This window comes from Malus sylvestris, chromosome 4, assembly GCF_916048215.2.
Source record: "Malus sylvestris chromosome 4, drMalSylv7.2, whole genome shotgun sequence".
NCBI classification, from domain to species: Eukaryota; Viridiplantae; Streptophyta; class Magnoliopsida; order Rosales; family Rosaceae; genus Malus; species Malus sylvestris.
In genome coordinates this window covers 26,200,591-26,227,330 of record NC_062263.1, presented here as the reverse complement: position 1 = coordinate 26,227,330, position 26,740 = coordinate 26,200,591, and the positions used below count along the sequence as shown (strand labels likewise).

The window sequence follows — 26,740 nt, the reverse complement described above, 5'->3', positions numbered from 1 at the left end:
GGCTGACGTAAACCTCGTAAGGTATTCCATTGGTGACTCATCGGATGATTGAGCCATCCTGGCCAAAGAAGAGACTAACATTTCCATCCCTGGTCGATATAATTGCTTATGAAATTTCTCAACTAATTCCTCCCAGCTTTGGATGGAGTTGGGCGGGAGATTGATATACCATGCGAATGTTGAGCCGGTCAACAAAAAATTGAAAAGTCGTAATTTATGAAAGTCACTGTTGACATCTCCACATTGAGCGGTGAACCGAGCCACGTGTTCCAATGAGGATAAGGATGATTCCCCAACGAAAATGCTAAAGATTGGAATTTTGAATATCTTGGGATACTCGAACCTTTCTACAAAGGCTGGATATGGGTGAATGAACTTTGGAAACTTTAGCCCCTTTTTTAAAGTCGAATCAAATCATCATCTGGACTTCGACCATGTCAACATATGTCGTTTCTGCTCTTTGGTCAAATTTGTCTGATCTGCAGCTCGATCCACCACTTTTCTCTAAGTCAATCATTTTGAGCCGAGCAGATCCTGTCTCAACTTATATCGCTGGTAGGGGATTATTCTTTAGAAAAGGGTTGTCTGAATCGATCGGCAGGTCCACTTTCGTGGACTTCGTTAACCAGAGCTTCGAGCATTCTGTTGTGCACAACGTTATTATCACGCATCTATTCAAGTATACTATTTACCTCTCGGCTAAACATTTGCTCAAACAACCAGGATTGTTGTTCAAGTCATCGTCGAAGAAACGATCTGGTTGGTAGATCAGAGGCCTTACCACCGTCCTCGTCACAATCATTCACTAGTCATTCAACAAAAATGTCTTTTGTCACTTTGGTGGGGAATTCTGTATCACGAGTCTGACCGCCGAGATTAACTTCATTTTCTCGGCGTGTCACACTCGTGGCTTCAGGTGTCACAACAGCAGGATGATTCTGTGCCTGTAACAAGCCATTTTGTCCTGGGTTTTGGACTGGAAGATTAGTCGTTGACTTTACCATGATTGTTTTCTTTTTTACTGACCGTGTTTCAATGGTCATGAACTTCGTAGTTTTAGCACTAGATCTCACCGGCATGCCAAAATATTGACCCTAAAAACTACCATGCCTATGTGGCGCGCAAGTTGAGTAATTAATAAGCTAACTACGTCATTTGGTTGTGTGCAGGGCGTGCCAACTCGTCAGCCGAATTTGGCTGGGAAGTAAAATATGTTGATGTTGCGTTGAGCGTGCTATTGACTTCTCGATCTTGCGACTGTGGCCGAGAAAGGAACACGTGTCGGCCTTTGGGTTTTAAAGCTTGAAGACAAGGCTGCTAGTTCTGCGAAGTTCACAAATCGTCGACGCTGGGTTCGGTCGCAGTGATTATATTCGTGAGAGTATAAGCACGTTGAACTGGTACCAAACTATATGGACACAAATAATCGAAAGAAATGTATGTCTTGATCATAAATATGGTTCGCCCGTCGAAATGCCGAACTCTGAAACTTACTTGCGAGTATCCAATCATAAACAACACTCGGTTTCAATGTGCCTAGCCAAGTATCCTTGTAACACCTCACTTCGCCGAGAAGGTTGATGAGATGACCTCTACCAACAAAGACTCGGAAATCCCTATTGGCCAAGACTTGGATAAATAACCAGTCGGCCTCAAAACAGTGTTATCTATCTAAATTGAAGGTGCTCATCAGTCAGCTGGTTCTAAGGCTTCAGTGCTGTTTATCCAAACTGAAGATGTCGCCGGTTGCCTTCATAGTGCTGTTTATCCAAATGATGTTGAATTTTCTTTGTGAACGAAAACCCTTATAGTTGAAGTTGTTCTTATTGGTGCCGTGTTAGACGACAATTTGTACTTGGTTTATGTATTTGGATTTTGACTCACCAAAAGAAAGGATTTTCTTTGTTTTAGTGAATTTGGATATTTTATTTTTTAGAGTCTCGGTTAAGGTGGTTTGACCGTGTGAAACGAAGACATACAGATACTCTAATTAGAAAATGCGATTATGAAATATAGGCTTAGGGAAAAAAGAGTAGAGGAAGACTTGAAAGAAACTTTAAGAAAATACATGGAGTATTTGAAACTAATGGAAGACTTGGCGCAAAACCGAGCGCAATAACGTTCTAGAATTCATAAAACCAACTCCACTTAATAAAATAAAGCTTTATTGTTGTTGTAGACACAGTGTCAATCTAGAAATTGTTTGTTTGAATAAGATCTTTAATGCTAAGAAAACAAAAGGAGAAGAAGACCCTAACTTCATAAAAATGGCCTCAACCGTCACCACCACCTAGTGGAGACAATGAAATCGTCTGTTTCAATAAGATCTTTAATGCTAAGAAAACAAAAGGAGAAGATGACCCTAGCTTCATAAAAATGGCCTCAACCGTCACCACCACCTAGTGGAGACAATGACACTAGTTACAGACATACCATAGGTCGTCCTTACTCGTTACTCATATCCATTTCTTACGAAAGCTGGTTCCCAGTTACAGATAAATTAGGGTTGAACTTATATGTTGTTTTATTGCCATGTATTTCTAATATACAAGAGAAACTTGCTTGCAAGGACGCTATCGGTGGCATCTTTGTTAATAACGTGTGGTCATGTATTATAACTTGTTCAATATCTTTTAAGCCTATATTGCGTCCTCGTATATTTTAGTGTCGACCTAGACATGAATACAATCAGTTTACCAAACTGATTGCATGTAAGTTCTTCTCATTTAAGACGGGCAATACACTTAAGAAAGAATGACTATAAACAATTACTATGTATATAAAAAAATATTGTTTGACTCCTTACATATAAAAAGTTATTTTTCTTCCAAACGAACATCTTTAAAAAGATTATTTGATTTAGAAGTCCTTTAGTCATTCATATGAATCACACAAATTGATGGTTCATAATAAGGATGTTACTTGTTATCATGACTGCTGATTGGTCTGGCATATATGGATGACTAAATGGTGTCCAAACGAATGAATTTTTGTAGAGATGGTTGTTAGATGGTGATAAAAAGAATGAAGAATTCCAATAATGATACAACAAAATTATATCATGTCATGGCGCTGAAGGAAGAAGAATAACCACATGTATTGTCTATTACTTTTAATTGGTCAAAATGATTTTTTCTTAAATTACAGTTGTTGATTATCGATATTTGATTGTTATGTCCTTATTATGTGATCGATATATCGTTATTTAATTTTGACTTGTTCTGAACATATTAGATATTTCCTTAGGAAACGACCAAACCGTGTTCATTATTTAATTCCATAAGAACAAGGATGAAACCAGGAATCGGTCCCAGCCGAAGGAGGAGGAGCCCGTCGCCTTGTATTTCATGTCAGCTTTTGGGGACCCACCAACCAAAATCATCTTATCTTTCCAGTTAGTCCAGAGCAAAAAACAACCATCTCCTCATCACTCTCTGTCGTAATCATAGTCCATTAGCATATGATTAGATTAAATTAAATTAATTAAATAAAGTGATTAAATTAATTAAATAAAGTGGGAGGTTTGTAGCCTGCATGGTGTTTTTTTGGAGACAGTTGAAAGAACCCAACTCAGGAAATCCAGCTTCATTGCTTAGAAATAAGCAGTGCTTCCAAAAAAGCACTTTTTTGGTTGCTTGGTGGGAAGCATGTACATGCATGCCTGGGACTCTTAATTTTGTTCATTAAATAAAATTCCAACCATCCGAGTGGTGTAGTAGTTAGTATGTAGTGGAAGAAGATATGTTTGAAAACTGTTTTTATTGACATTTCAAGGAAGTAGAATTTTGTGCAAATGTGCTTTTTGGCTTCTGCTTACTAGCTGATCGGCCTCACAGATTCACACACAAATAAAATTCAGTTTACCAAATTGATTGCATGCATGGACCAAAATATCGATAATATCAGCAAAATATCGTCGATATTATAGTTTTTTTTAGATAAAACTCAAAAATACTTGAAAATTTCTAAAAAGTCTCAATCTTACGCATAAAGGATTTCAAACCCCTCCCATTTGACTCCTCCAACGCCTTGACCACTATATCACTTATGTTTTTGTGAAAATATACTAAAATATTTATATATATGGTTTTGTTTTGAATTCTTTTTGCAAGAAACAAATTTGCACATATTCCAAATTTTTTGTGGTATTATATTTTAAATTGTGTCAATTAATTACTTAGTCAATGGCATGTGGTTTTTAATTTTTCTATTTTTTATTTGGTCACTTACATATAGGGTTGGAAAAAATTCCCGAAAATCCCAAACCAAACCGAAAAAGTCCCAAACCCAAACCGAAAAATCCCAAACCAAAACCATCCTGAAGTTCAGGAATCCCATCCCGAAAAATACCGAAATTTTCGATATGGGATTGGTTTCCAAATCCCATTTGTTTAGTAATCCCGAAAAATACCGAAGTATTCGGTTTCCTATTGACTTTTGGGTTTTGGTTCTTGAAAGTCATTGCCATGGTTGCTGACTACTCTTCACAATACACTTACTCTACACATAGAGATGATGAAGATAGTGAAAATTTTGAACCTCATAGGAACTCTATGTGGTACTAAGTCACTCATGTATCTTACCATGCAATGTATAAAGTGTAAAATATTGTACTAATTCATTATATATAAATGATTATGGTGTGTTTAAACTTATTTCATTAATTACTACATATTTTCTACATTCACAATGTTTGCCAGCTCGCTATATAATCAACTTAAATCAGTTAAATCCATCATGCAATGTATTTCTTTCCAATTTTTTGTGATAAACTAATAGATAATTGACTAAATAAACATCCTACAAAGTTTCAATAAAAATTTCCAAGTTTTTCTTACAATTTCCGTGGTTTTTATTCAATTTTTATCGATATCGATAATATCCCAATATTTCCATTGAAATTTCCGTGTTTTTGGACTACCGATATTTCCGATATCATCGATATTTTAGACCATGATTGCATGTAAGTTCTTCTCATTTAAGACGGGCGATGCACTTAAGAAAGAATGACTCTATAAACAATTACTATGTATATAAAAAAATATTATTTGACTCCTTACATATAAAGAGTTATTTTTCTTCCAAATGAACATCTTTAAAAAAATTATTTGATTTAGAAATCCTTTAGTCATTCATATGAATCACACAAATAGATGGTTCATAATAAGGATGTTACTTAGTATCATGACTGTCGATTGGACTGGCATATATGGATGACTAAATGGTGTCCAACAAATGAATTTTTGTAGAGATGATTGTTAGATGGTGATAAAAAGAAGGGTTTTTATCACAAATGATCCCTGAAATTGACCCATCTCATCAAAATGGTCCCTGAAATTGAAAATCGATCAATGTAGTCCCTGAAAATAGATGTCACAAATCAATGTGGTCCTTCCATCACCATTCCGTCAAAACTTTGTTAAGTGATGATGTGGCACTTAAATGGATCCCACAAATTTAATAAAATATTATTTTGTGAATAAAAAATATTTAAGTAATAAAAAAGTTATTTTATTTTATTTTTTTAATAAAAAATAAAAAAAATGCTTGCTCTGCAACAGTCATGGTGCTCAGAGTCTTCTCCTCCTCCCTCTCCACTTCTTTCAAGCCCAACAAGTCACTCACTTCCAAGTTCAGCACTTCCTGGTGGGGTTGTGTTTAGCTTCGATTACATTTGCGACGATAACGAAGAGTGCAAGAAAGGCTCGAATGGCGGCGTTAAACTCCCCGAGCCAATCAACAGGGTTAAACACCTGTTGCACTATGCAACTCTTCTCTCGTCGTTTGATGATTTGGGTATGGTTGATTGGAAGCGGATCATGGGTTGCACGACCCGGGTGTGGCTGCAGGCCGAGATGGACGAGGAGGGCAAGCTGAGATTCGCGGCTGACAACAATTCCGAAATCACCAGGGGCCTCTACTCCTGCCTGGTTTCAGTGCTCGACGACGCGTTTCCGAATGAGGTGTTGCGGGTCAAGACCAACGTCTTGTTGTCACTCAGTGTGGGATTGCCGGGTGCACAGAGGAAACATCTTATTCTGTTTTTAAATTTTTTTTAAAAATTTTCAAGTCTTAAAAAAATATAAAAGGAAAAAAATAAGAAGATTCCCCTCCCATCCGAGCAACCTTAACAGCCCACCCCACCCAGTCGCACATGAAACCGCAGTGATGATAAACTGGAAAGGGTCAAAACAACAATTGACAATATTGGGAAGGAGGGAGAGGGAGGAGAGCTTGGATTGGTAGTTTTGGACGCATGAAATGGAGGTGGGGAGGTTGGGGAGTTGGAAGAGGGAGGTTTCTTTGAGGCGTTGGGCCATTTGTTTAGCTGCGATTACATGTGCGACGGGGTGGGGTGGGGACTTGGGTGGTTGCTCTAGTGGGAGGCAAAGAAGAAGATGAACTGTTCATCTTGTTTTTTTTTTCGATTTTTTTTCATTTTTAATTATATAAAACTTAAAAAAAATATTATTTAAACATTTTTAATCCACATGGTAATATTTAATTAGATTCGTGGGACCTATTTATGTGCCACATCAGCACATAACAAAAATATTGACAAAATTCTAACATAATGACCACATTGATTTGCGTCATCCATTTTCAGGGACTACATTGATTGATTTTCAATTTCAAGGACCATCTTGATGGAGTAGGTCAATTTCAGGGATCATTTGTGATAAAAATCCTAAAAAGAATGAACAATTCCGATAATGATACGACAAAATTATACCATGTCATGGCGCTGGAGGAGGAAGAATAACCACATGTATTGTCTATTAATTTTAATTGGTCAAAATGATTTTTTCTTAAATTACAATTGTTGAAGAGAAACTTGCTTGCAAGGACACTATTGGCGGCATCTTTGTTAATAATATGTGGTCATGTGTTATAACTTGTTCAATATCTTTTAAGCCTATAATGTGTCCTCGTATATTTTAGTGTCAACCTAGACATGAATACAATCAATTTACCAAACTAATTGAATGTAAGTTCTTCTCATTTAAGACGGGTGATGCACTTAAGAAAGAATGACTCTATAAACAATTACTATGTATATAAAAAAAAATTGTTTGACTCCTTACATATAAAGAGTTATTTTTCTTCCAAATGAACATCTTTAAAAAAAATATTTGATTTAGAAATCCTTTAGTCATTCATATGAATCACACAAATTGATGGTTCATAATAAGGATGTTACTTGTTATCATGACTGCCGATTGGTCTGGCATATATGGATGACTAAATGATGTCCAAACAAATGAACAATTCCAATAATAATACGACAAAATTATATCATGTCATGGCGCTGAAGGAGGAAGAATAACCACATGTATTGTCTATTAATTTTAATTGGTCAAAATGATTTTTTCTTAAATTACAATTGTTGACTATCGATATTTGATTGTTATGTTCTTATTATGTGATCGATATATCATTATTTAATTTTGATTTGTTCTGAACATATTAGATATTTCCTTAGGAAACGACCAAACCGTGTTCATTATTTTATTCAACAAGAACAAGGATGAAACCAGGAATCGGTCCCAGCCGAAGGAGGAGGAGGAGCCCGTCGCCTTGTATTTCATGTCAGAGTTTTGGGACCCACCAACCAAAATCATCGTATCTTTCCAGTTAGTCTTCCAGAGCAAAAAAAACAACCATCATCTCATCACTCTCTGTCGTAATCATAGTCAATTAGCATATAATTAGATTAAATTAAATTAATTAAATAAAGTGATTAAATTAATTAAATAAAGTGGGTGGTTTGTAGCCTGCATGGTGTTTTTTAGGAGACGGTTGAAAGAACCCAACTCAGGAAATCCAGCTTCATTGCTTAGAAATAAGCAGAGCTTCCAAAAACGCACTTTTTTGGTTGCTTGGTGGGAAGCATGTACATGCATGCCTGGGACTCTTAATTTTGTTCAACAACAACAACAACAACAACAACAACAACAACAACAAAGCCTTTTCCCACTAAGTGGGGTCGGCTATATGAATCCTAGAACGCCATTGCGCTCGGTTTTGTGTCATGTCCTCCGTTAGATCCAAGTACTCTAAGTCTTTTCTTAGAGTCTCTTCCAAAGTTGTCCTAGGTCTTCCTCTACCCCTTCGGCCCTGAACCTCTGTCCCGTAGTCACATCTTCGAACCGGAGCGTCAGTCGGCCTTCTTTGCACATGTTCAAAATCACCGGAGCCGATTTTCTCTCATATTTCCTACAATTTCGGCTACTCCTACTTTACCTCGGATATTCTCATTCCCAATCTTATCCTTTCTCGTGTGCCCACACATCCCACGAAGCATCCTCATCTCCGCTACACCCATTTTGTGTACGTGTTGATGCTTCACCACCCAACATTCTGTGCCATACAACATCGCTAGCCTTATTGCCGTCCTATAAAATTTTCCCTTGAGCTTCAGTGGCCTACGATGGTCACACAACACGCCGGATGCACTCTTTCCATCCAGCTCGTATTCTATGGTTAAGATCTCCATCTAATTCTCCGTTCTCTTGCAAGATAGATCCTAGGTAGCGAAAACGATCGCTTTTTGTGATCTTCGCTAGATTGCTCCGGTCATTAGTGTGGATAAGTATATAAATGGATAGAGATAGGAAAGCAAACACAAGATGTACGTGGTTCACCCAGATTGGCTACGTCCACGGAATAGAAGAGTTCTCATTAATTGTGAAGGGTTTACACAAGTACATAGGTTCAAGCTCTCATTTAGTGAGTACAAGTGAATGATTTAGTACAAATGACATTAGGAAATATTGTGGGAGAATGATCTCGTAATCACGAAACTTCTAAGTATCGGAGTGTGGTGTCGTCTTGACTTGCCTTATCTGTCTCATAGGTAGATGTGGCATCTTCTCTGGAAGTACTCTTCCTCCATCCAGGGGTGGTATCTTTAACTGGTGGAGATGCACAAGGTAATGTATCAATTTCACTTGAAGCTTACTTGTAGTTTCAGGCTTGGTCAAGCGCGATACAAACCATGTAGTAGGAGTCCCCCAAGTCGCCGAGCTAGGGGGTCTGCTGAAAGAGGTGACAGACAAGGTAAGCAATCAGAGCTCCGACTGATTGTTCACCTTCTCCCCATCTTGCAGCAGCATGAAGGATAAAGAGAAGAAAAATGAGAAGAGATGATATGAGATACTTTTGCTTTTGAAGAAGTAACTTTCCACAGGCTTATTCTTGAACTGAGCTGGAGGGTTTTCTGGTTTCCTCCAGAGTATAAGGCCGACTGAAGAATTTGAGGGTCAAAACAAGTCCATCAAATCTAGAGTACGTTCCACCCTGCTGATATGGGATACTTTTGCTTTTGACAGAGTAATGAATGTATCGGCACGTGTGCTGTTACGCTTGTCTCCACATGCTTCCGTGTATCCTTCGCACTTGCCCTATCTGTTCCTCAAGCAGATGCGGAATCTTCCCTGGAAACATAAGATGTTGAAGATGAGTACTCGAGAGCAATGCCAGGTAAGTAATCAGGTAAGGGGTTCCAGGCAGTCAGTTCCTGGCTGGAAGCTTGATTCCAAGTGCTGACTGATTGCTCTCTTTCTCCTTGTCTTGCAGGTAAAAACAAGGCCAAAAGAAAAGACAGGGAAAAAGCATGATATGGGATACTCTTGCTTTTAACCCTGATGATATGAGATATTCTTGCTCTAGTATAGCTTGTTTGCAAAGGTATTATCGGGGGGAAAGAAAGCTGAATATTTCGAAAGGCTTCGTTGGGAGTGCCCTCTCCGATATGATGAAGGGTTGAGCATTTTTGCAGGTCTGCCTGTCCGTTGGGGATGGAGGTCGACATATATAGGAGTCTCCCTAACAACAAGTAGTAATGCTATTCCTTTACCCTGCTTTGTCATAGCACGGTAGTGGGAGCTGCCAGTTTCACATGTTTTAACTCTGTCAGAGCACTTTGAAAAAGTGGTCTGTGGTATCTGGCTCTCGAGATTCGGAGAACGATGCCTCTTCGATTTTTGAGAAAGCAATCATGCTGGGGGTATGACTCTCGAGATTCGGAGAGCAGTGTCTCTTCGATTTTTGAGGAAGTAATCATGTTGGGAGTCTGGCTCTCGAGATTCGGAGGGCGGTGCCTCTTCGATTTTGGAGCAAGCAATCTTGTTGGGAGTGTTGTCTCGAATGTGAGTAAAGGTTGGGCATGTTTACTAGTCTACCTTGCCACGAAGCACAAAGGTTGACACACAGGGACTTTCCAATTATCCAGCAATGGTACTGTTCCTTTACCCTCTCTTCGATTTTGAGAAAGTAGTCATGTTGGGAGTCTGGCTCTCGAGATTCGGAGGACGGTGCCTCTTCGATTTTGGAGCAAGCAATCTTATTGGGAGTGTTTTCTCGAATGTGAGTAAAGGTTGGGCATGTTTGCTAGTCTACCTTGCCACGAAGCACAGAGGTTGACACACAGGGACTTTCCAATTATCCAGCAGTGGTACTGTTCCTTTACAGTTGTGGGTAATAATATGGTAGCTAGACCTTCAAAATTTATGTGTCTAAACTTTTGTTAGTGCTGTTTCTTTGCTATTCTTTTACCTTTCTTGGTCAGAGCGATGTAGTGGGAGCTGCAAGCTTCACGTGCTCAACTTTGGCAGAGAACTTTGGCAAAGTTATTTGTGGTACCCATGAGCTATTGTTGCGTGTGGGAAGTGGGTAATTGAACAGTAAGATTCATGTGCTTTCTACTTCACCAGAAGTCTTCGACAGAATGCCCATAATTTCTGCAAAGCTGAGTGTGCGTGTGACAGGTGCTGACAAGGCTAGAAAAGTAGGTGCCTCTTCGATTTCTGAGATCGGCCCTCGTGGTCTCTGAGCAGCCCAGCTCTTGAGAAAGCGAGCGCCTCTTCGATTGATTCGGAGAACGATGCCTCATCGATTTTTGAGAAAGCAATCATGCTGGGGGTCTGGCTCTCGAGATTCGGGGAGCAGTGTCTCTTCGATTTTTGAGAAAGTAATCATGTTGGGAGTCTGGCACTCGAGATTCGGAGGGCGGTGCCTCTTCGATTTTGGAGCAAGCAATCTTGTTGGGAGTGTTTTCTCGAATGTGAGTAAAGGTTGGGCATGTTTGCTAGTCTACCTTGCCACGAAGCACAGAGGTTGACACACAGGGACTTTCCAATTATCCAGCAATGGTACTGTTCCTTTACCCTCTCTTCGATTTTTAAGAAAGTAGTCATGTTGGGAGTCTGGCTCTCGAGATTCGGAGGACGGTGCCTCTTCGATTTTGGAGCAAGCAATCTTATTGGGAGTGTTTTCTCGAATATGAGTAAAGGTTGGGCATGTTTGCTAGTCTACCTTGCCACGAAGCACAGAGGTTGACACAAAGGGACTTTCCAATTATCCAGCAGTGGTACTGTTCCTTTACCCTTGTGGGTAATAATATGGTAGCTAGACCTTCAAAATTTATGGGTCTAAACTTTGTTAGTGCTGTTTCTTTGCTATTCTTTTACCCTTCTTGGTCAGAGCGATGTAGTGGGAGCTGCAAGCTTCACGTGCTCAACTTTGGCAGAGAACTTTGGCAAAGTTATCTGTGGTACCCATGAGCTATTGTTGCGTGTGGGAAGTGGGTGATTGAACAGTAAGATTCATGTGTTTTCTACTTCCCCAGAAGTCTTTGACAGAATGCCCATAATTTCCGCAAAACTGAGTGTGCGTGTGACAGGTGCTGACAAGGCTGGAAAAGGCTGGAAAAGTAGGTGCCTCTTCGATTTCTGAGATCGGCCCTCGTGGTCTCTGGGGAGCCCAGCTTTTGAGAAAGCGAGCGCCTCTTCGATTTTTGAGATCGGCCTTCGTGGTCTTTGAGCAGCCCAACTTTTGAGAAAGCAAACGCCTCTTCGATTTCTGAGATCAACCCTCGTGATCTCTAAGCAGCCCAGCTTTTGAGAAAGCAAACGCCTCTTCGATTTCTGAAGCTTCGTCGAGTGCAGATTTTTATAGGGGCTGGCATTAAGTTCCAAAGCACACTTGAATCTCCACCAGTAGAAGCTTCATTCTTGCACTTCTAAGATCTTGATTTGTCCGACCTCTTCTCTCTTCAACACCTTTGAAAATGTCTGGCCCCTCCGACCGTCGTTTTGACTTGAACCTTGTTGAAGAGGCAGCCCCGCCTTCTCCAGACAACATATGGCGCCCATCCTTCGTCTCCCCTACTGGTCCTCTTACCGTTGGGAATTCCGTGATGAAGAATGATATGACCGCTGCGGTGGTGGCCAGGAACCTTCTCACTCCCAAAGATAACAGACTACTTTCCAAACGGTCTGATGAGTTAGCTGTTAAGGATTCGCTGGCTCTCAGTGTTCAATGTGCAGGTTCTGTGTCTAATATGGCCCAACGCCTATTTGCTCGAACCCGCCAAGTTGAATCATTGGCGGCTGAAGTGATGAGTCTCAAACAGGAGATTAGAGGGCTCAAGCATGAGAATAAACAGTTGCACCGGCTCGCACATGACTATGCTACAAACATGAAGAGAAAGCTTGACCAGATGAAGGAAACTGATGGTCAGGTTTTACTTGATCATCAGAGATTTGTGGGTTTGTTCCAAAGGCATTTATTGCCTTCGTCTTCTGGGGCTGTACCGCGTAATGAAGCTCCAAATGATCAACCTCTGATGCCTCCTCCTTCTAGGGTTCTGTCTAGTACTGAGGCTCCAAATGATCCCCCTCCGGTGCCTTCTCTTTCTGGGGCTCTACCGACTGCTGAGACTTCTCCTAAGCAACCTTTGTGAAGGCTCCCTCTTGTGTGCTTATTTTGACTCATGTATATGTACATATTTGTAGCTTATCGGGGATATCAATAAATAAGCTTTCCTTCATTTCAACGTATTGTGTTAAATACACCAAAGCCTTCTTCGCTAAGTTCTTTGAATTTTCTTTTGTTAAAGCTTGTATGTTGAAGCTTTCTGAGTGGAGCATGTAGGTTGGGGTAGTGTTCCCTTAATTTCTCGAGTGAGGAAGACTTCTCGGTTGGAGACTTGGAAAATCCAAGTCACTGAGTGGGATCAGCTATATGAATCTTAGAACGCCATTGTGCTCGATCCTGTGTCATGTCCTTCGTTAGATCCAAGTACTCTAAGTCTTTTCTTAGAGTCTATTCCAAAGTTTTCCTAGGTCTTCCTCTACCCCTTCGGCCCTGAACCTCTGTCCCATAGTCGCATCTTCTAATCGGAACGTCAGTAGGCCTTCTTTGCACATGTCCAAACCACCGTAACCGATTTTCTCTCATCTTTCCTTCAATTTCGGCTACTCCTACTTTACCCCGGATATCCTCATTCCTAATCTTATCCTTTCTCGTGTGCCCACACATCCAACGAAGCATCCTCATCTCCGCTACACCCATTTTGTGTACGTGTTGATGTTTCACCGCCCAAATGGTGTAGTAGTTGGTATGTAGTGGAAGAAGATATGTTTGAAAAGTGTTTTTATTGACATTTCTAAGAAGTAGAATTTTGTACAAATGTGCTTTTTGGCTTCTGCTTACTAGCTGATCGGCCTCAAAGATTCACACACAAATTTCCCAAGGCAACCATGCGGCTGCTGCTGCTCTTTCTGGCTTTCTGCTTCTCTGGAATTCATGTGATCTCTTCTTCTACACACCCAGATGATGGTATGTATAGTCTTAAATATCAATATATATATATATATATATATATATATATATATATATATATATGTATATGTATGTATATTGATCTCTTAATTCATGGGAAAATTGGGTTTTGTGTAGTTTCTACTTTTGGTCTACAATTTCAAAGCTACCTTCATATCCGTTCATTTGAGAGGTTTTTTGTGATATCATGTTCATCTTCCTATTTTCCGGACGACATTCCAAATCAATCTTCTATTATTATATGGGAAATTAAAAATGGATGACACAGTATGATTGGTTTGGGATACCAGTATTATGCATCCTTGGTGTAGATTCTTTCGTGTGTACCAAGCAATTAGTTTCGGTCTAATGTGAATTATTTTGAAGTTTTGGTTAAATTTTGTTCTAAACCCTCATTGTTCCTATTAAGGGTAGTTGATTGATTTATAAGTGTGTTGATCCAGCTAGTGCACTCCAATCCTTGAGGCAGACATGGAGCAACGTTCCACCCAGCTGGGACAAGTCAAACGATCCATGTGAGGAGCGCTGGGAAGGCATCACTTGCAATGGTTCGAGGGTGACTGCATTGTGAGTGTTGTTCATTTTCGCATTCTGATGTGATCGTTGTAATTACGAGCATTCTCGCTTACTTTCTTAATCAGATTTTGAACCAGAACCTCTTCTGATGTTCACTGTGCAGGGGATTATCAGGAATGAACGTGAAAGGGGAAATTGAAAGTGACATTGCGGGGCTCTCTGAGTTAAGATCCTTGTGAGTGTGATTGTTCCTCCTTTCATACCAGCATTATGTTTGCAGTATATTATGAACTGATTATAAAAATATGCATAAAACATGTTTATTTTCGCAGTGTCAGTTATTTGGTTTAGCTCAATCTTGATTAGGGATGGAATTCTTTTTGTAACGAAGCTGAAATGATAACATTGCAGGGATCTTTCATTCAACAAAGGCCTCACCGGTTCTCTCTCTCCACGATTAGGGGATCTGAGCAATCTAAACATCCTGTAAGAACAATTTACCAAGCTATTTTTCACATCTGCACCTTTTGAACTTTATGGAACATGAGTTTTTATATCGGATAATTATACGAGACTGTTTCCATCTTTTAGGATCCTAGCTGGTTGCAGCTTCAGTGGAATTATTCCAAGTGAATTGGGGAAACTTGGAGAGCTAACCTTCTTGTAAGAATTGGACTAATTATTCATACTGTTAGTGCAAACCAATATGATGTTTTTCTTTTCCCAAGTTCATATAACTTTGGTTTTTCTCAGGGCTTTGAATACGAATAACTTCACCGGTAGTATACCTGCTTCTTTGGGTAATCTCTCCAACCTCTATTGGCTGGACCTGGCAGACAATCAGTTGACTGGACCTCTCCCAGTTTCAAGCGGCACTACCTCCGGCTTAGACCAACTGTTTAAGGCTAAACATTTGTGAGTATTTTCCGTTTTGAAACTCTCTCCATTCTGAAAAGAAAATGAAATTCTAGTAAGGATTATGCCACTGCCTATTGCGTAAACTTAAAACAGATTATATGAATTTGCAGCCATTTGAACCAGAACCAGCTTTCAGGTACCATTCCACCCGGACTTTTCAGCTCCAAGATGATACTGATCCATGTGTAAGTTGATCCGAACGATCAGTTTCTAATTTCTGTCTATCAGTTTATGTTCTAGACTTAAACTGCTTGTCATTCTTTATTTGCAGATTGTTTGATGGAAATAGATTCAATGGGACTATTCCATCAACAATATTTTCCGTTCAGACTCTCGAGGTTCTGTGAGTAAAAAGCCATCTTGAATTTTCTTTTTCTTCCACATTTATGCGTATCTGCTTCTTGACACTTATTAGACTAAGACTGTTATTTTCTGCAACAGTCGGCTTGATAGAAATGCTCTGACGGGACCAGTCTCCTCAGATATCTCCAACCTAATATATCTCAGTGAATTGTGAGTACAAACTCTCCAAGAAAATACTTTGGTGTGCTTTTACCATAATCTTAGTGATGGTTAATCAGCTTTTACACGGTTTTTATATTCTCTTCCAGAAATATCGCGCACAACAAGTTGGACGGCTCTTTACCCGACCTAACTAGATTGAATGCCCTCAATTATGTGTGAGTACATGTCATGGAGCTGTCATTTGCAGTTTCAGTTTTCCGGGCTGTTCTTGTGTTGTACTGATAAATCCTAATGATTTTACTTCAGAGACCTTAGTTACAACTCGTTTGATCCATCAAAAGCTCCGGGTTGGATCTCAACCTTGCTCTCGCTCACCACTATGTAAGTCTGGTGGAGGTTACATGAAAATGTCTTGGAAAAGGACAGTGAAAAATTTATTGTGATATCATTTTGAAATTATTTACTGTTATGATGCCAGCGTTTTAGAAAATGTAGCACTTCAAGGGACTGTGCCAGAGCAGATGTTCAGCATACAGTCATTGCAGCAAGTGTAAGTATAAGGAGAATAACGGAATAATTCATCTACGTGCTGCAATTTCAGTAAACTGGCCATTCATCTTTTCTGTTACTCGACAGGAAACTGAAAAACAACGCGTTTAACGACACATTTAACATGGGTGATTACATCAGTCCGCAACTGACGCTTGTTGATCTGCAGAACAATCAGATTCAGAGAATAACCCAGAGTTATAAGTACAAAAATACATTAATGTAAGATGGTTCACAGGCCTCGATCTTAATTTTCTATGATGTTCTGTATTTTCATGGGACAATCATTCTTAGTTGTGACTTTTTCATATTGCAGACTTGTTGGGAACCCATTGTGCAATGAATCTAGCTCGAGTCCGTACTGTCAGCCTCCACAATCAAATACAAAACCGTATGCTACTAGCACGGATTGTCCATCCATTACATGCCCCGGGGGTCAGCAGCCAAGCCCTCAGAGTTGTCAATGTGGATATCCTTTTGAAGGAACACTGGATTTCCGAGCGCCCACTTTCAGGGAATTGACAAATGTGACTCTGTTTCAATCCCTAGAACAATGGGTGAAACTTCACCTCACTCCCGGTTCAGTGTCACTTGATAACCCTTTCTTCGACAACGATGACCATCTTAAAGTACATGTGGCTCTCTTTCCACCTACAGGAACATATTTTAATAGGTCTGAGATTATCAGGATTGGTTTTGATATGAGCAGTCAGCCTTACATGCCGCCAGACGGGTTTGGACCCTTCGTTTTTATTCCAGCTCAATATAATTTCCCAGGTAATTTTAAATCACAGTGTTCATATACACCTTCCCTGCATTAGAAGATCAATTAAAATGACAGTTAAAAACCCGAATTGTTTCAGACACACATAAAAGCTTTATGAGCACTGGTGTTATTGTTGGGATATCAGTTAGTTGTCTCGTTCTTGTTGTGGGCCTCGTGGTAGTAGGAATTTACGCCATTAGGCAAAGGAAACGTGCGGAAAGAGCCATTGGTTTAAGCAGACCTTTCGGTAAGAAATCATTCCTGTTGTGGATAATTTCTAGACTGAAATTCTGTCACTAATGCTAGATACTGTTCAGCTTATATTCACTACTCTCCTCTATCTTCCAGCTTCTTGGGTGCCAAGCGGAAATGATAGTGGCGGTGCACCACAGTTAAAGGGAGCAAGATGGTTTTCGTATGATGAGCTTAAGAAGTGCACCAATAATTTCTCTGACAGTAATGAGATAGGATCTGGCGGCTACGGGAAGGTATATATACAACTCATTCAGTAACATCTATGAAATTGTGCTTGAAGCTAAAATATTTTTTTTTCTGTACTTTTCGGTTGGCTATCCATAGGTTTACAGGGGCATGCTTTCTGATGGACAAGTGATAGCAATCAAAAGAGCTCGGCAAGGATCAATGCAGGGAGGCGTCGAGTTCACGACTGAAATTGAGTTGCTCTCTCGCGTTCATCACAAAAATGTTGTTGGTCTTTTGGGATTCTGTTTCGAACAAGGAGAGCAGATGCTGGTTTACGAGTATATGCCTAATGGAACACTTAGGGAAAGCTTGTCAGGTCAGTTTTAGATTTTACTTTTCGCTATTTCATATTTTTAGTTTTATGTGCTTCATTTAGTACCATTGATTTAACATGTAATGATAAGATTTGTTCTAATACGAGTTGCAGGGAGATCTGGTATTCATCTCAATTGGAAGAGGAGACTCCAAATCACTCTTGGCTCAGCAAGAGGACTGGCTTACCTACATGAGCTTGCAAATCCTCCTATAATTCACAGAGATGTGAAGTCCACCAATATTCTATTAGATGAACATTTAACGGCGAAGGTTACAGATTTTGGCCTGTCGAAGCTGGTCAATGACAGCGGAAAGGGACATGTCTCGACTCAGGTCAAAGGAACACTAGTAAGTTTACAATTAAGCATTTCGAATGTTATCATTTATAACTACCTAAAATGTGATCTTCTATGGTAAGCACTAAGCAGGAAAATCGTGTTTTCCAGTTTCAACATTTCTTGTATTGTAAGTTACTGTCTACACTTTCAGGGCTATATGGATCCTGAGTACTACATGACTCAACAATTGACCGAGAAGAGCGATGTATACAGCTTTGGAGTCGTTATGCTTGAACTGATAACTGCTAGGCAGCCAATCGAGAAGGGAAAATACATTGTCCGTGAGGTACAATTGGTGATGGACAAGAATGACGAGGAGCATTACGGTTTGAGGGAGTTAACAGATCGAAACATTCGAAACTCAGGAACTCTTATTGGGTTTGGGAGGTTCTTGGAGCTAGCCATGCAATGCGTCGAAGAATCAGCTGCAGATCGTCCCACGATGAGTGAACTTGTGAAGGCTATCGAAACCATTCTGCAGAACGATGGGATGAACACAAACTCAACATCAGCATCTTCATCAGCCACGGAGTTTGCAGCATCAAAAGGTGCTCCGAAACATCCCTACAACGTTGGCTTGCCGAAAAAGGAATTCAATGACAGCACCGGCTCCTTTGATTACAGCGCTATTTCAGCGAAAATTGAACCCAAGTAGTAATTATGGAGTGCAACGGAGTTTTGTGCTAATTACTTTCTTCTTTTGTAATTGTAATTTTCTGTATCCATATATACATAATGTTGAGAGTACAACCTCTCACAGCAACAATGTACCAGATTAGATGTTTGCTTAGCTATTAAGCTTAGCATGGTTAGTGATTAGTTGTACATTATGCTTTGCTGGCACATATGGCTGAGATATGATATTTATGTGTAAATACCTTGTGTAATGATCTGTTGATGTTAATGAAATCACAATCTTATTTTACTCTCTCTCTCTCTATAACTGAAATCTCTCTCTAGATTCTCAATTTCTACATGGTATCATCACCATTGTCTAACCGACTTCGATCCTCCGCTTCCCTCTCTTTCTTGAAACTTTCTTGCGTTTCTTGAATTTTCCTATCTCCCACACAGGTCTCTGCATCTTGGATTTCTTTCTTTTCGTCCTCAATTCACCAAATTAGGTTAAGGAAACTGCTGCGAACTCCTCTAATTCTCCTTCTTCACTTAATTCCCCAGTGAATCTCCCTCCCAGCGAGATCTCTAATTCTTCGATCATGTCAATTGGATCGATTTCCATTGCAAATGTTGCTGGAATGATTCCGACGAAGCTCAATCGTTAGAACTACATCACTTGGCGCCGTCTCTTCATTCCTGTACTGAAGCGTTTCAAGCTTTTTGGCCTCATCAATGGTGAGGATCTCTGCCCTCCTGAATTTGTTCTCAATTCCTCTGGATCTCATGTTCTCAATCCTCTCTATGAGACCTAGTGTGAGCGTGATCAAATTCTGATGATCTGGATTAACTCAACACTCTCCAAAGATCTTCTTCCTTTGACTATTGGAATGAAAGACTCTTGCTCCTTTTGGCAGTCTCTTGAGCGGCGGTTCTCTGGTGCTTCACGCACATATGTTCACAGCCTTCGATCGAAGATCCAAACAATTCAGAAAGGTGACTCTTCCATGACTGATTATCTTAATTCGATTAAAGATATCTCTGATAAACTTGCTACTGCTGGTGAACCAATTTCTGAATCTGACCTCGTTGCATACATTTTATCTCGTCTTCCTGATGACTATGAGTCATTTGTTAACTCTATTGAGACTCGTAATGAGTCTGTAACGGTTGATGAACTTCATGGCCTTCTATTGAGCAAAGAGATCTTACTCCAAAAATGCAAAACCAAAGTTTCATCCTTCTCTGCTGCACCATTTCATGCTTATGCGGCACAATCTAACACCTTTGGTGCTCAGTTGAACAGAGGTAATTCTCATGGTCGTTTTCCAAATCGACATCGATACAATCAGAATCGTAATTTTAGGGGAAACATACCTAACAACTGGAATCACAATAACTCTAGTGGTATTCTTGGTGCTGGCCCTTCTCGTCAGACATTCGGTCAATCCAACTCCTCTGGGCACTATGTTCAATGTCAGTTATGTCTTCAATATGGTCACTGGGCTCCTACATGCAATCGTTTCTCTTAATTTTCCCCGAACTCGAATGCACAAGCTCCTACTGCAATGTCTGCTATGAATGCCTCTGCCTCTCCTAGCTATTGGCTTACTGATAGTGGTGCATCTCATCATGTCACACCTGACCCTTCTGCACTCAATTATGCAATTCCATACTCTGGCAATGATCAACTATTTGTTGGTAATAGAAAAGGTCTGTGCATTTCTCATACTGGATCTATTCTCATTCGCACAAATAATGCTACTTTTAGATTGAATGATGTGTTTTTAGTTCCTCAGGCATCTCATAATTTGCTCTCTGTTTACAAGTTTGTATATGACAATTAGTGTTCTTTGACATTTGATCCTTTTGGATTCTATGTCAAGGACCTAAGAACTAGGAAGATGTTTTTCTAGAGCCCTAATGAATGAGGGTTACACCTCTTCTACCGGAATGCTTCAAATGGTGTTTCTGGGGTTGCAATCTCACCAACTGCTCTGATAATTGCTAAGGCTGATTTCCAGATTTGGCATCAACCCCTTGGACATCCTTCTAGTGGCACTTTAAGTTCTGTGGTGAATAAAAATCATCTGCCTGTAATTGGTTCTGTTGATAAATTGTCTATGTGCACAGCTTGTCAATTAGGCAAAGCTTCTAGACTACCATTTACCGATGTACCTTGTACATCCACTAGGCCACTTTAATTACTTCACACTGATGTATGGGGTCCCTCTCCCACATCCTCATGTACTGGATACAAGTTTCACATAATAATAATGGATGACTTTACTAAATATAGATGGCTCTATCCTCTATACTTCATTTCTAATGTCTTCTCCACTCTCAAGACTTTTATCTTAAAGGTTCAAACTTTACTTGAGCTCAAAGTTTAATGTATAAGATCTGATTCAGAGGGTGAATTTTTGAATAAATCATTACAAAGCTTCCTTAATGATCAAGGTATCACCCATCAGTTGAGTTGTCCTCACACGCTTGAGCAAAATGGGTGGAACCCTATTATCTCACAGTGGTTTACCTGCAAAGTTTTAGGTTGAAGCTTTCCAAACTGCTATATATCTTATTAATCGATTACCTCATCAGTCTTCTGTGATAAGTCCTTGGGAACTTCTATTTCATGCCTCTCCCAAGTATCATACCTTAAAGACTTTTGGATGTGCTTGCTATCTATGGCTAAAACCGTATGCAAGTGACAAGTTGGATGCTAAGAGTAAACAATGTGTATTTCTAGGTTATAGTTTGAATCACAGTGGTTATAGATGCTTGGATCCGGTCACTAATATGCTCTATATTTCGAGACATGTGGTATTTGATGAATATGTGTTTCCTTATCAACATCTCACTTCTCTGGTCTCAGTTCAGAATACATGTTCACATCCTCACACTATTGCTCATATGTCTCTTCCACTGCCTGTGTTGAATCCTACAAAGCCCCCTACATTTGCAACTCCCTTAGAGACATCGAGTTCCTCATCAACAACTTCTCCTAACACAGAGTCCTCTCATCCTACCTTATCTACCTCAGTTGTTTCTCAACCATCTTCTTCACAGCCTCTAGCTCTTGTCAATACTCATCCAATGGTTACAAGAGAAAAGGCAGGCATTCATAAACCCAGGGTGTTTACTACAACTAAACATCATTTTCCATCCACTGTTGATCCTCTCACAAAGTTACCCTCTACTCCATCTACATTTCTCCAAGCATGCTCACTGGATGGAAGCTATGCAATCTGAATTTCAAGCCTTGCAATTGACTGGAACTTGGGATTTGGTTTCACACAACTCCAATTACAACCTTGTAGGTTGCAAATGGGTTTTCAAAGTTAAACACAAACCAGATGGTACCATTGAAAGGTATAAGGCAAAACTTGTTGCTAAAGGGTTTCATCAATAGGAAGGTTTGGATTTCTCAGAAACTTTTAGTCCTGTTGCAAAACCTACTACTATCAGGATTCTACTATCTATTGCAGTAAACTATAATTGGTTTGTACATCAATTGGATGTAAGTAATGCTTTTCTGCATGGTCATTTGAAGGAAGATGTGTACATGATCCAGCCTCCTGGTTTTATGGATCATTCCAAACCCCATCATGTTTGCAAGCTTAAGAAATCATTATATGGTCTTAAACAAGCTCCTCAAGCTTGGTATGAAGCCTTCTACAATGTTATTGTCTCTTTGGGTTTCAGTTCCTCCTACTCTGATACAAGTCTCTTTATCAAAAGAGATACTTGCATTACTTTCATCTTGGTCTATGTTGATGATATAATCATCACTGGAAGTTCAACCACTGAGTGTCAATCCATCATCTCCAAGCTTCAAGCAATGTTTCCTGTTAAGGATCTAGGAGATATTCATTATTTCTTAGGCATTGAAGTTCAAAGGTCATCCAAAGGTCTATTTATGCACCAATCTAAGTATGTTTTAGATTTACTCAAGAAAAAGACATGCTTGGAGTTAAACCTTGTGCAACACATGTGTCTGCCTCAAAACTTGATCACTCAGGCACTCTCTTATCTGATCCTACTTCTTATCGGTCCACAGTTAGTGCTTTACATTATCTCACATGGACAAGGCCTGATTTAGCCTTTGCTGTCAATCAAGTTTGTCAACATATGCATTCTCCAAGAACTATTCATCTTCAGGCAGTCAAGTGTATTTTGAGATATCTCAAGGGCACTATTGATTCTGGACTTTGGTTCACTACAGGCACTCAATGCCTCACGGCTTGGTCTGATGCAGATTGGGCTGGTTGTCTTGTGGACAGAAGATCCACCAGTGGTTATTGTGTTTTTCTAGGCCATAATCTCATCTCTTAGAGTGCTAAGAAACAAGCAACAGTAGCTAGATTGTCAACCGAAGCAGAAGATATGTCTCTTGCTCAAACTGCTGCTGAAATAACCTGGGTGTGCGAAATTTTGCAGGATATCTCCTTTCCTTTGTTAAAGACTCCTACCATATACTGTGACAACAAAAGTGCAATTACGCTTGCATTCAATCCTGTTTTCCATGCTAGGACAAAAATTGTTGAAATTGATTATCACTACATCCAGGAGAAAGTTTTACTTGGTCATATTGGTGTGTCTCATGTTGCTTCAGCTCTTTAAATTGCTGATATCTTTACCAAGTCTTTAGTTGCTAATAGATTTGCAGATCTTACTCACAAGCTCTCAGTTCGGTCTCATACCTTCAGCTTGAGGGGTGTGTTGAGAGTACAACCTCTCACAACAACAACGTACCAGATTAGATGTTTGCTTAGCTATTAAGCTTAGCATGGTTAGTGGTTAGTTGTACATAATACTTAGCTGGCACATATGGCTGAGATAGGATATTTATGTATAAATACCTTGTGTAATGATCTTTTGATGTTAACGAAATCACAATCTTATTTTACTCTCTCTCACACTCTCTCTCTCTCTCTCTCTCTCTCTCTCTCTCTCTCTATCTCTCTATAACTGAAATCTCTCTCTAGATTCTCAGTTTCTACACATAAATGTAGCGAAAGAATATATAGCATTATTGATTTCAACTGACAAATAGGCATGTAATATTGTTACATTGTGTCTTAGATCTTTTGGATTTGATGCAAGACTTCTTTAAACGTGATTTCTAACATTTCTTCCAGGAAAAATATTGTTTGAAAACTCAACAGTTGAATTTTTACTGAAAGTTTGAGCTAACACTCACGATTTGTAATCGGGTTTACGATTATCCAAAATTTATTGTAAAATTTACTTTTGGCTATCATTTTCGCTGCAGACGTAGCTTTTAAAAATTTATGTAAGACATTTAAGAGATGTTCCGACTGTCAAAACGGATCTGATCGTGGTCACAAATATTTATTGGTTGATTTTTATGTTTTTTTTTTGGTAAACAATAAATTTTGTTAGAATAACTACCGACGAAATTTGAACTTACGTCGTCATGCAAGAGCTCAACATCTTTCCACACTATAGTAAAGAGCCACTTGCTTCACAAGATTAAATATTCAATAAAAAGACTTACGTAAATTAATAAATGGTGAAACTGCTTACAAATGGTGTAAAACTCAATGGTCGCAAAAGTGGGTGAGTGTTACTCAATAATCACATTTTCACAAAAAAAAAAATAAAAAATGAAAGTATGAGCAAGCGTACATCAACAATTAAGCGTTTGTTTGGAAGCTTTTAAAATAGTTGAAAGTTTTTTTTGATGAAAATGCTTTTGAAATTATTTTTAATAAAAATGCAAGTGAATTCTAGAAAAACACTTAAAGCATTTCCTGCAAGGTAGCGCTTCAAGTACTTTTGAGACCTAAAAATATTTTCATTACAAACGCTTTCAACCGTTATTTTTAAAACACTCTCAAATGAGCCATAACAATTTTTTCATACCTTAATTTCCCAATTCTAACATTTATTTAATTATCTACTAGCAATCCTTCCATCTTTTTCTCTCTAAAATTAATTTTACCCCCTATTGTTAGATTTCAAATATAAGGCAAAATCCGATAAAAAAGTAGGTAATGATAAAGACTTATTTCATCAGCCAAATCAAGGAACACTATTTAATTTTTACCAGAATAAAAGGACTGTTTTATGGACAACAAAAAAAATTTAAATGACAATGACTAGTTTAACAAATCGAGAAAATTAATAGATCATCGGGCAAGCAACTGCCTCTATTTTGGTATTTTGGTGCCATTTCTAAAATTCAAATACCATAGTTAACTACCAAACATAAATAGAACTGAAACAATAAAAAAAGTATGTAATAAATAAAATGTATAAGTGTACTCTACATAGTTTATTGGGTAGAAAACAGGTTTACCTGTACCAAATACACATGAACAACTTGTATGGAACAAATTTATTGTCATTTTCATTTCATTCTGACGAGTCATGTGTAGATAAACTTGGCGATGGACTCGTTCTATGTAGGTCATCTCCAATCAAGGGCTAAGGCTACAATTAGATGTAAATTTGACAAAATTAGTCACAAATCAAAAGGCTAAAGAGAATAAGGCTTAAAGGATCAGACTAAGTTTGGCGTCATCGAATACAACATGCAGCCTCAATATAGACTAAGAGCTTGTTTGGATGTGCTTTTAAAATGACTGATAAGTTTGGCGTCATCGAATGCAACATCCAGCCTCAAGATAGGCTAAGAGCTCGTTTAGATGTGTTTTTAAAATGACTGAAAACACTTTTGGTGAAAATGTTTTTAGAACCAATATTTAGTAAAGATGCAAGTAAATCCTGAAAAAACACTTAAAGTGCTTCTTAGAAGAAGCACATTACTGGTGTTTCTTACAGAAAACACTTCAAGTGCTTTTGGAACCTAAAAATATTTTCTCTAAAAGTGCTTTCAGTAATTTTAAAAGCACATACAAACGAGCCATAAGTTTGTAAAGTAATATAATATCAAAGAAATAAAATATAGCCTTGCATAGTTTGAGATAGAAAAATTTAGCCCTAAAATAGTCGTAAAATTTGATGGGGTAAAACATAGTTAAGCACTACGTTTAGGCCTCCATTATTGTAGATAGCCTATGTTTTCTTTTAGGAACACAAATGTAAAATAATAACGCTACGGGTCTATATATATACACATGGGATATTGCTCCTACTTTTTGCTTTATAAAAAGGAATAGGAGTAGTGACGAGTGATATCCTCACAAACGTTAAAGCACCTCCAGCGGGGGAGGTTGCTCGGGGGCCAGGCCTCCAAACAGTAACAAATTGCTGAGGGGATGACCTCCAGCGTTGGGAAGCCCGAGCGACAGGCGAGGCCCGAGGAGCAGGTCAGTCGAGGATTGCTAGCCCGACAGCCCGAGGGCTGCGTCAGGCCCGTGCATTTCACGCTGGCATGGGCGCGAGTCTTCCGACAAAAAAACAGGGCTGGGGCCCGCGACGTCAGTTGCGAAAAGTTACCGTTGGGGAAGCCACGTGGCTTCCCCATGTACGTTCGATTGAAACGGTCCTATTTTATGGACTGTTAGAAATCCAACGATAAAAAACATTTAAAAATCTCATTTAATTTCATCCGTTTGATCTAAGATCAACGGTCCATGTTATTAGGCTTTGTAAAAAAAAAAATTTAAAAATCTAAAATGTTACCGTTGTGACATGTGGCACAATCTGGAGTGTTAGAATTTAAATTTTTTTAATCCAACGGCAAAGATTAATTAGGTGAATAAAAATTAAAAAAAAATGTAAAAAATTCTTAAAAATCCAAAAAAAAATTATGAAAAATTATAAAAAATTTTGATTTTACTTTTCTATAAATACCTTCTCATTATCTTCTACCCTACACCACAATTTCATATTTTCTCAACTACTTTCAACCACATTCCTATCTTTCTCTCAAGGTTTCAATCCAATTTTTTTCCAACAAAATGACTACTCAAGCAGTTACGAATTGGACGCTTCTTGAAGATGTTGCGTTGTGTATTAGTTGGGTTCAAGTTACTCATGATTCGATTACGGGTAATGAGATGCAGTTGCGAAAAATGTGAAGTCTTATTCATACCAATTATCTTGAGAAAATGGGTGGGTAAAGAACTAAAGAATCGATGTCCAGTCGTTGGAAATTACTTAGTCAATCGTTTAGTACGTGGAGAGACGGCTTGGCACAAGCTAGTGGTAATCTTCG

At 39.0% G+C, this 26,740-nt stretch overlaps 2 protein-coding genes across 2 annotated transcripts in view; both read left to right on the top strand.

The window, feature by feature from the left end:
• The window catches only part of LOC126619201 (probable galacturonosyltransferase 7), a 69,954-nt gene that overhangs the window by 39,439 nt on the left and 3,775 nt on the right, over positions 1 to 26,740 (top strand). The window lies entirely within an intron of this gene.
• Positions 13,488 to 18,901, top strand: LOC126619195 (leucine-rich repeat receptor protein kinase HPCA1-like). The gene is made up of 19 exons (XM_050287489.1): positions 13,488 to 13,623; positions 14,070 to 14,193; positions 14,306 to 14,377; positions 14,554 to 14,628; positions 14,734 to 14,805; positions 14,896 to 15,057; positions 15,171 to 15,245; positions 15,332 to 15,403; positions 15,502 to 15,573; positions 15,672 to 15,740; positions 15,832 to 15,906; positions 16,004 to 16,075; positions 16,162 to 16,296; positions 16,391 to 16,851; positions 16,938 to 17,087; positions 17,189 to 17,328; positions 17,420 to 17,639; positions 17,751 to 17,986; positions 18,128 to 18,901. Exons 1-19 carry the CDS (start codon positions 13,545 to 13,547, stop codon positions 18,629 to 18,631), a joined length of 2,865 nt encoding a protein of 954 aa, XP_050143446.1. The 5' UTR covers positions 13,488 to 13,544; the 3' UTR covers positions 18,632 to 18,901.

Bases quoted from the DNA above. Each gene is read 5' to 3' on its own strand.
- LOC126619195 (XM_050287489.1), top strand. From the start codon at position 13,545: ATGCGGCTGCTGCTGCTCTTTCTGGCTTTCTGCTTCTCTGGAATTCAT. The intron at 13,624-14,069 runs GTATGTATAGTC...GTGTTGATCCAG, and splicing joins TTCTACACACCCAGATGATG to CTAGTGCACTCCAATCCTTG. The intron at 14,629-14,733 runs GTAAGAACAATT...TCCATCTTTTAG, and splicing joins CTGAGCAATCTAAACATCCT to GATCCTAGCTGGTTGCAGCT.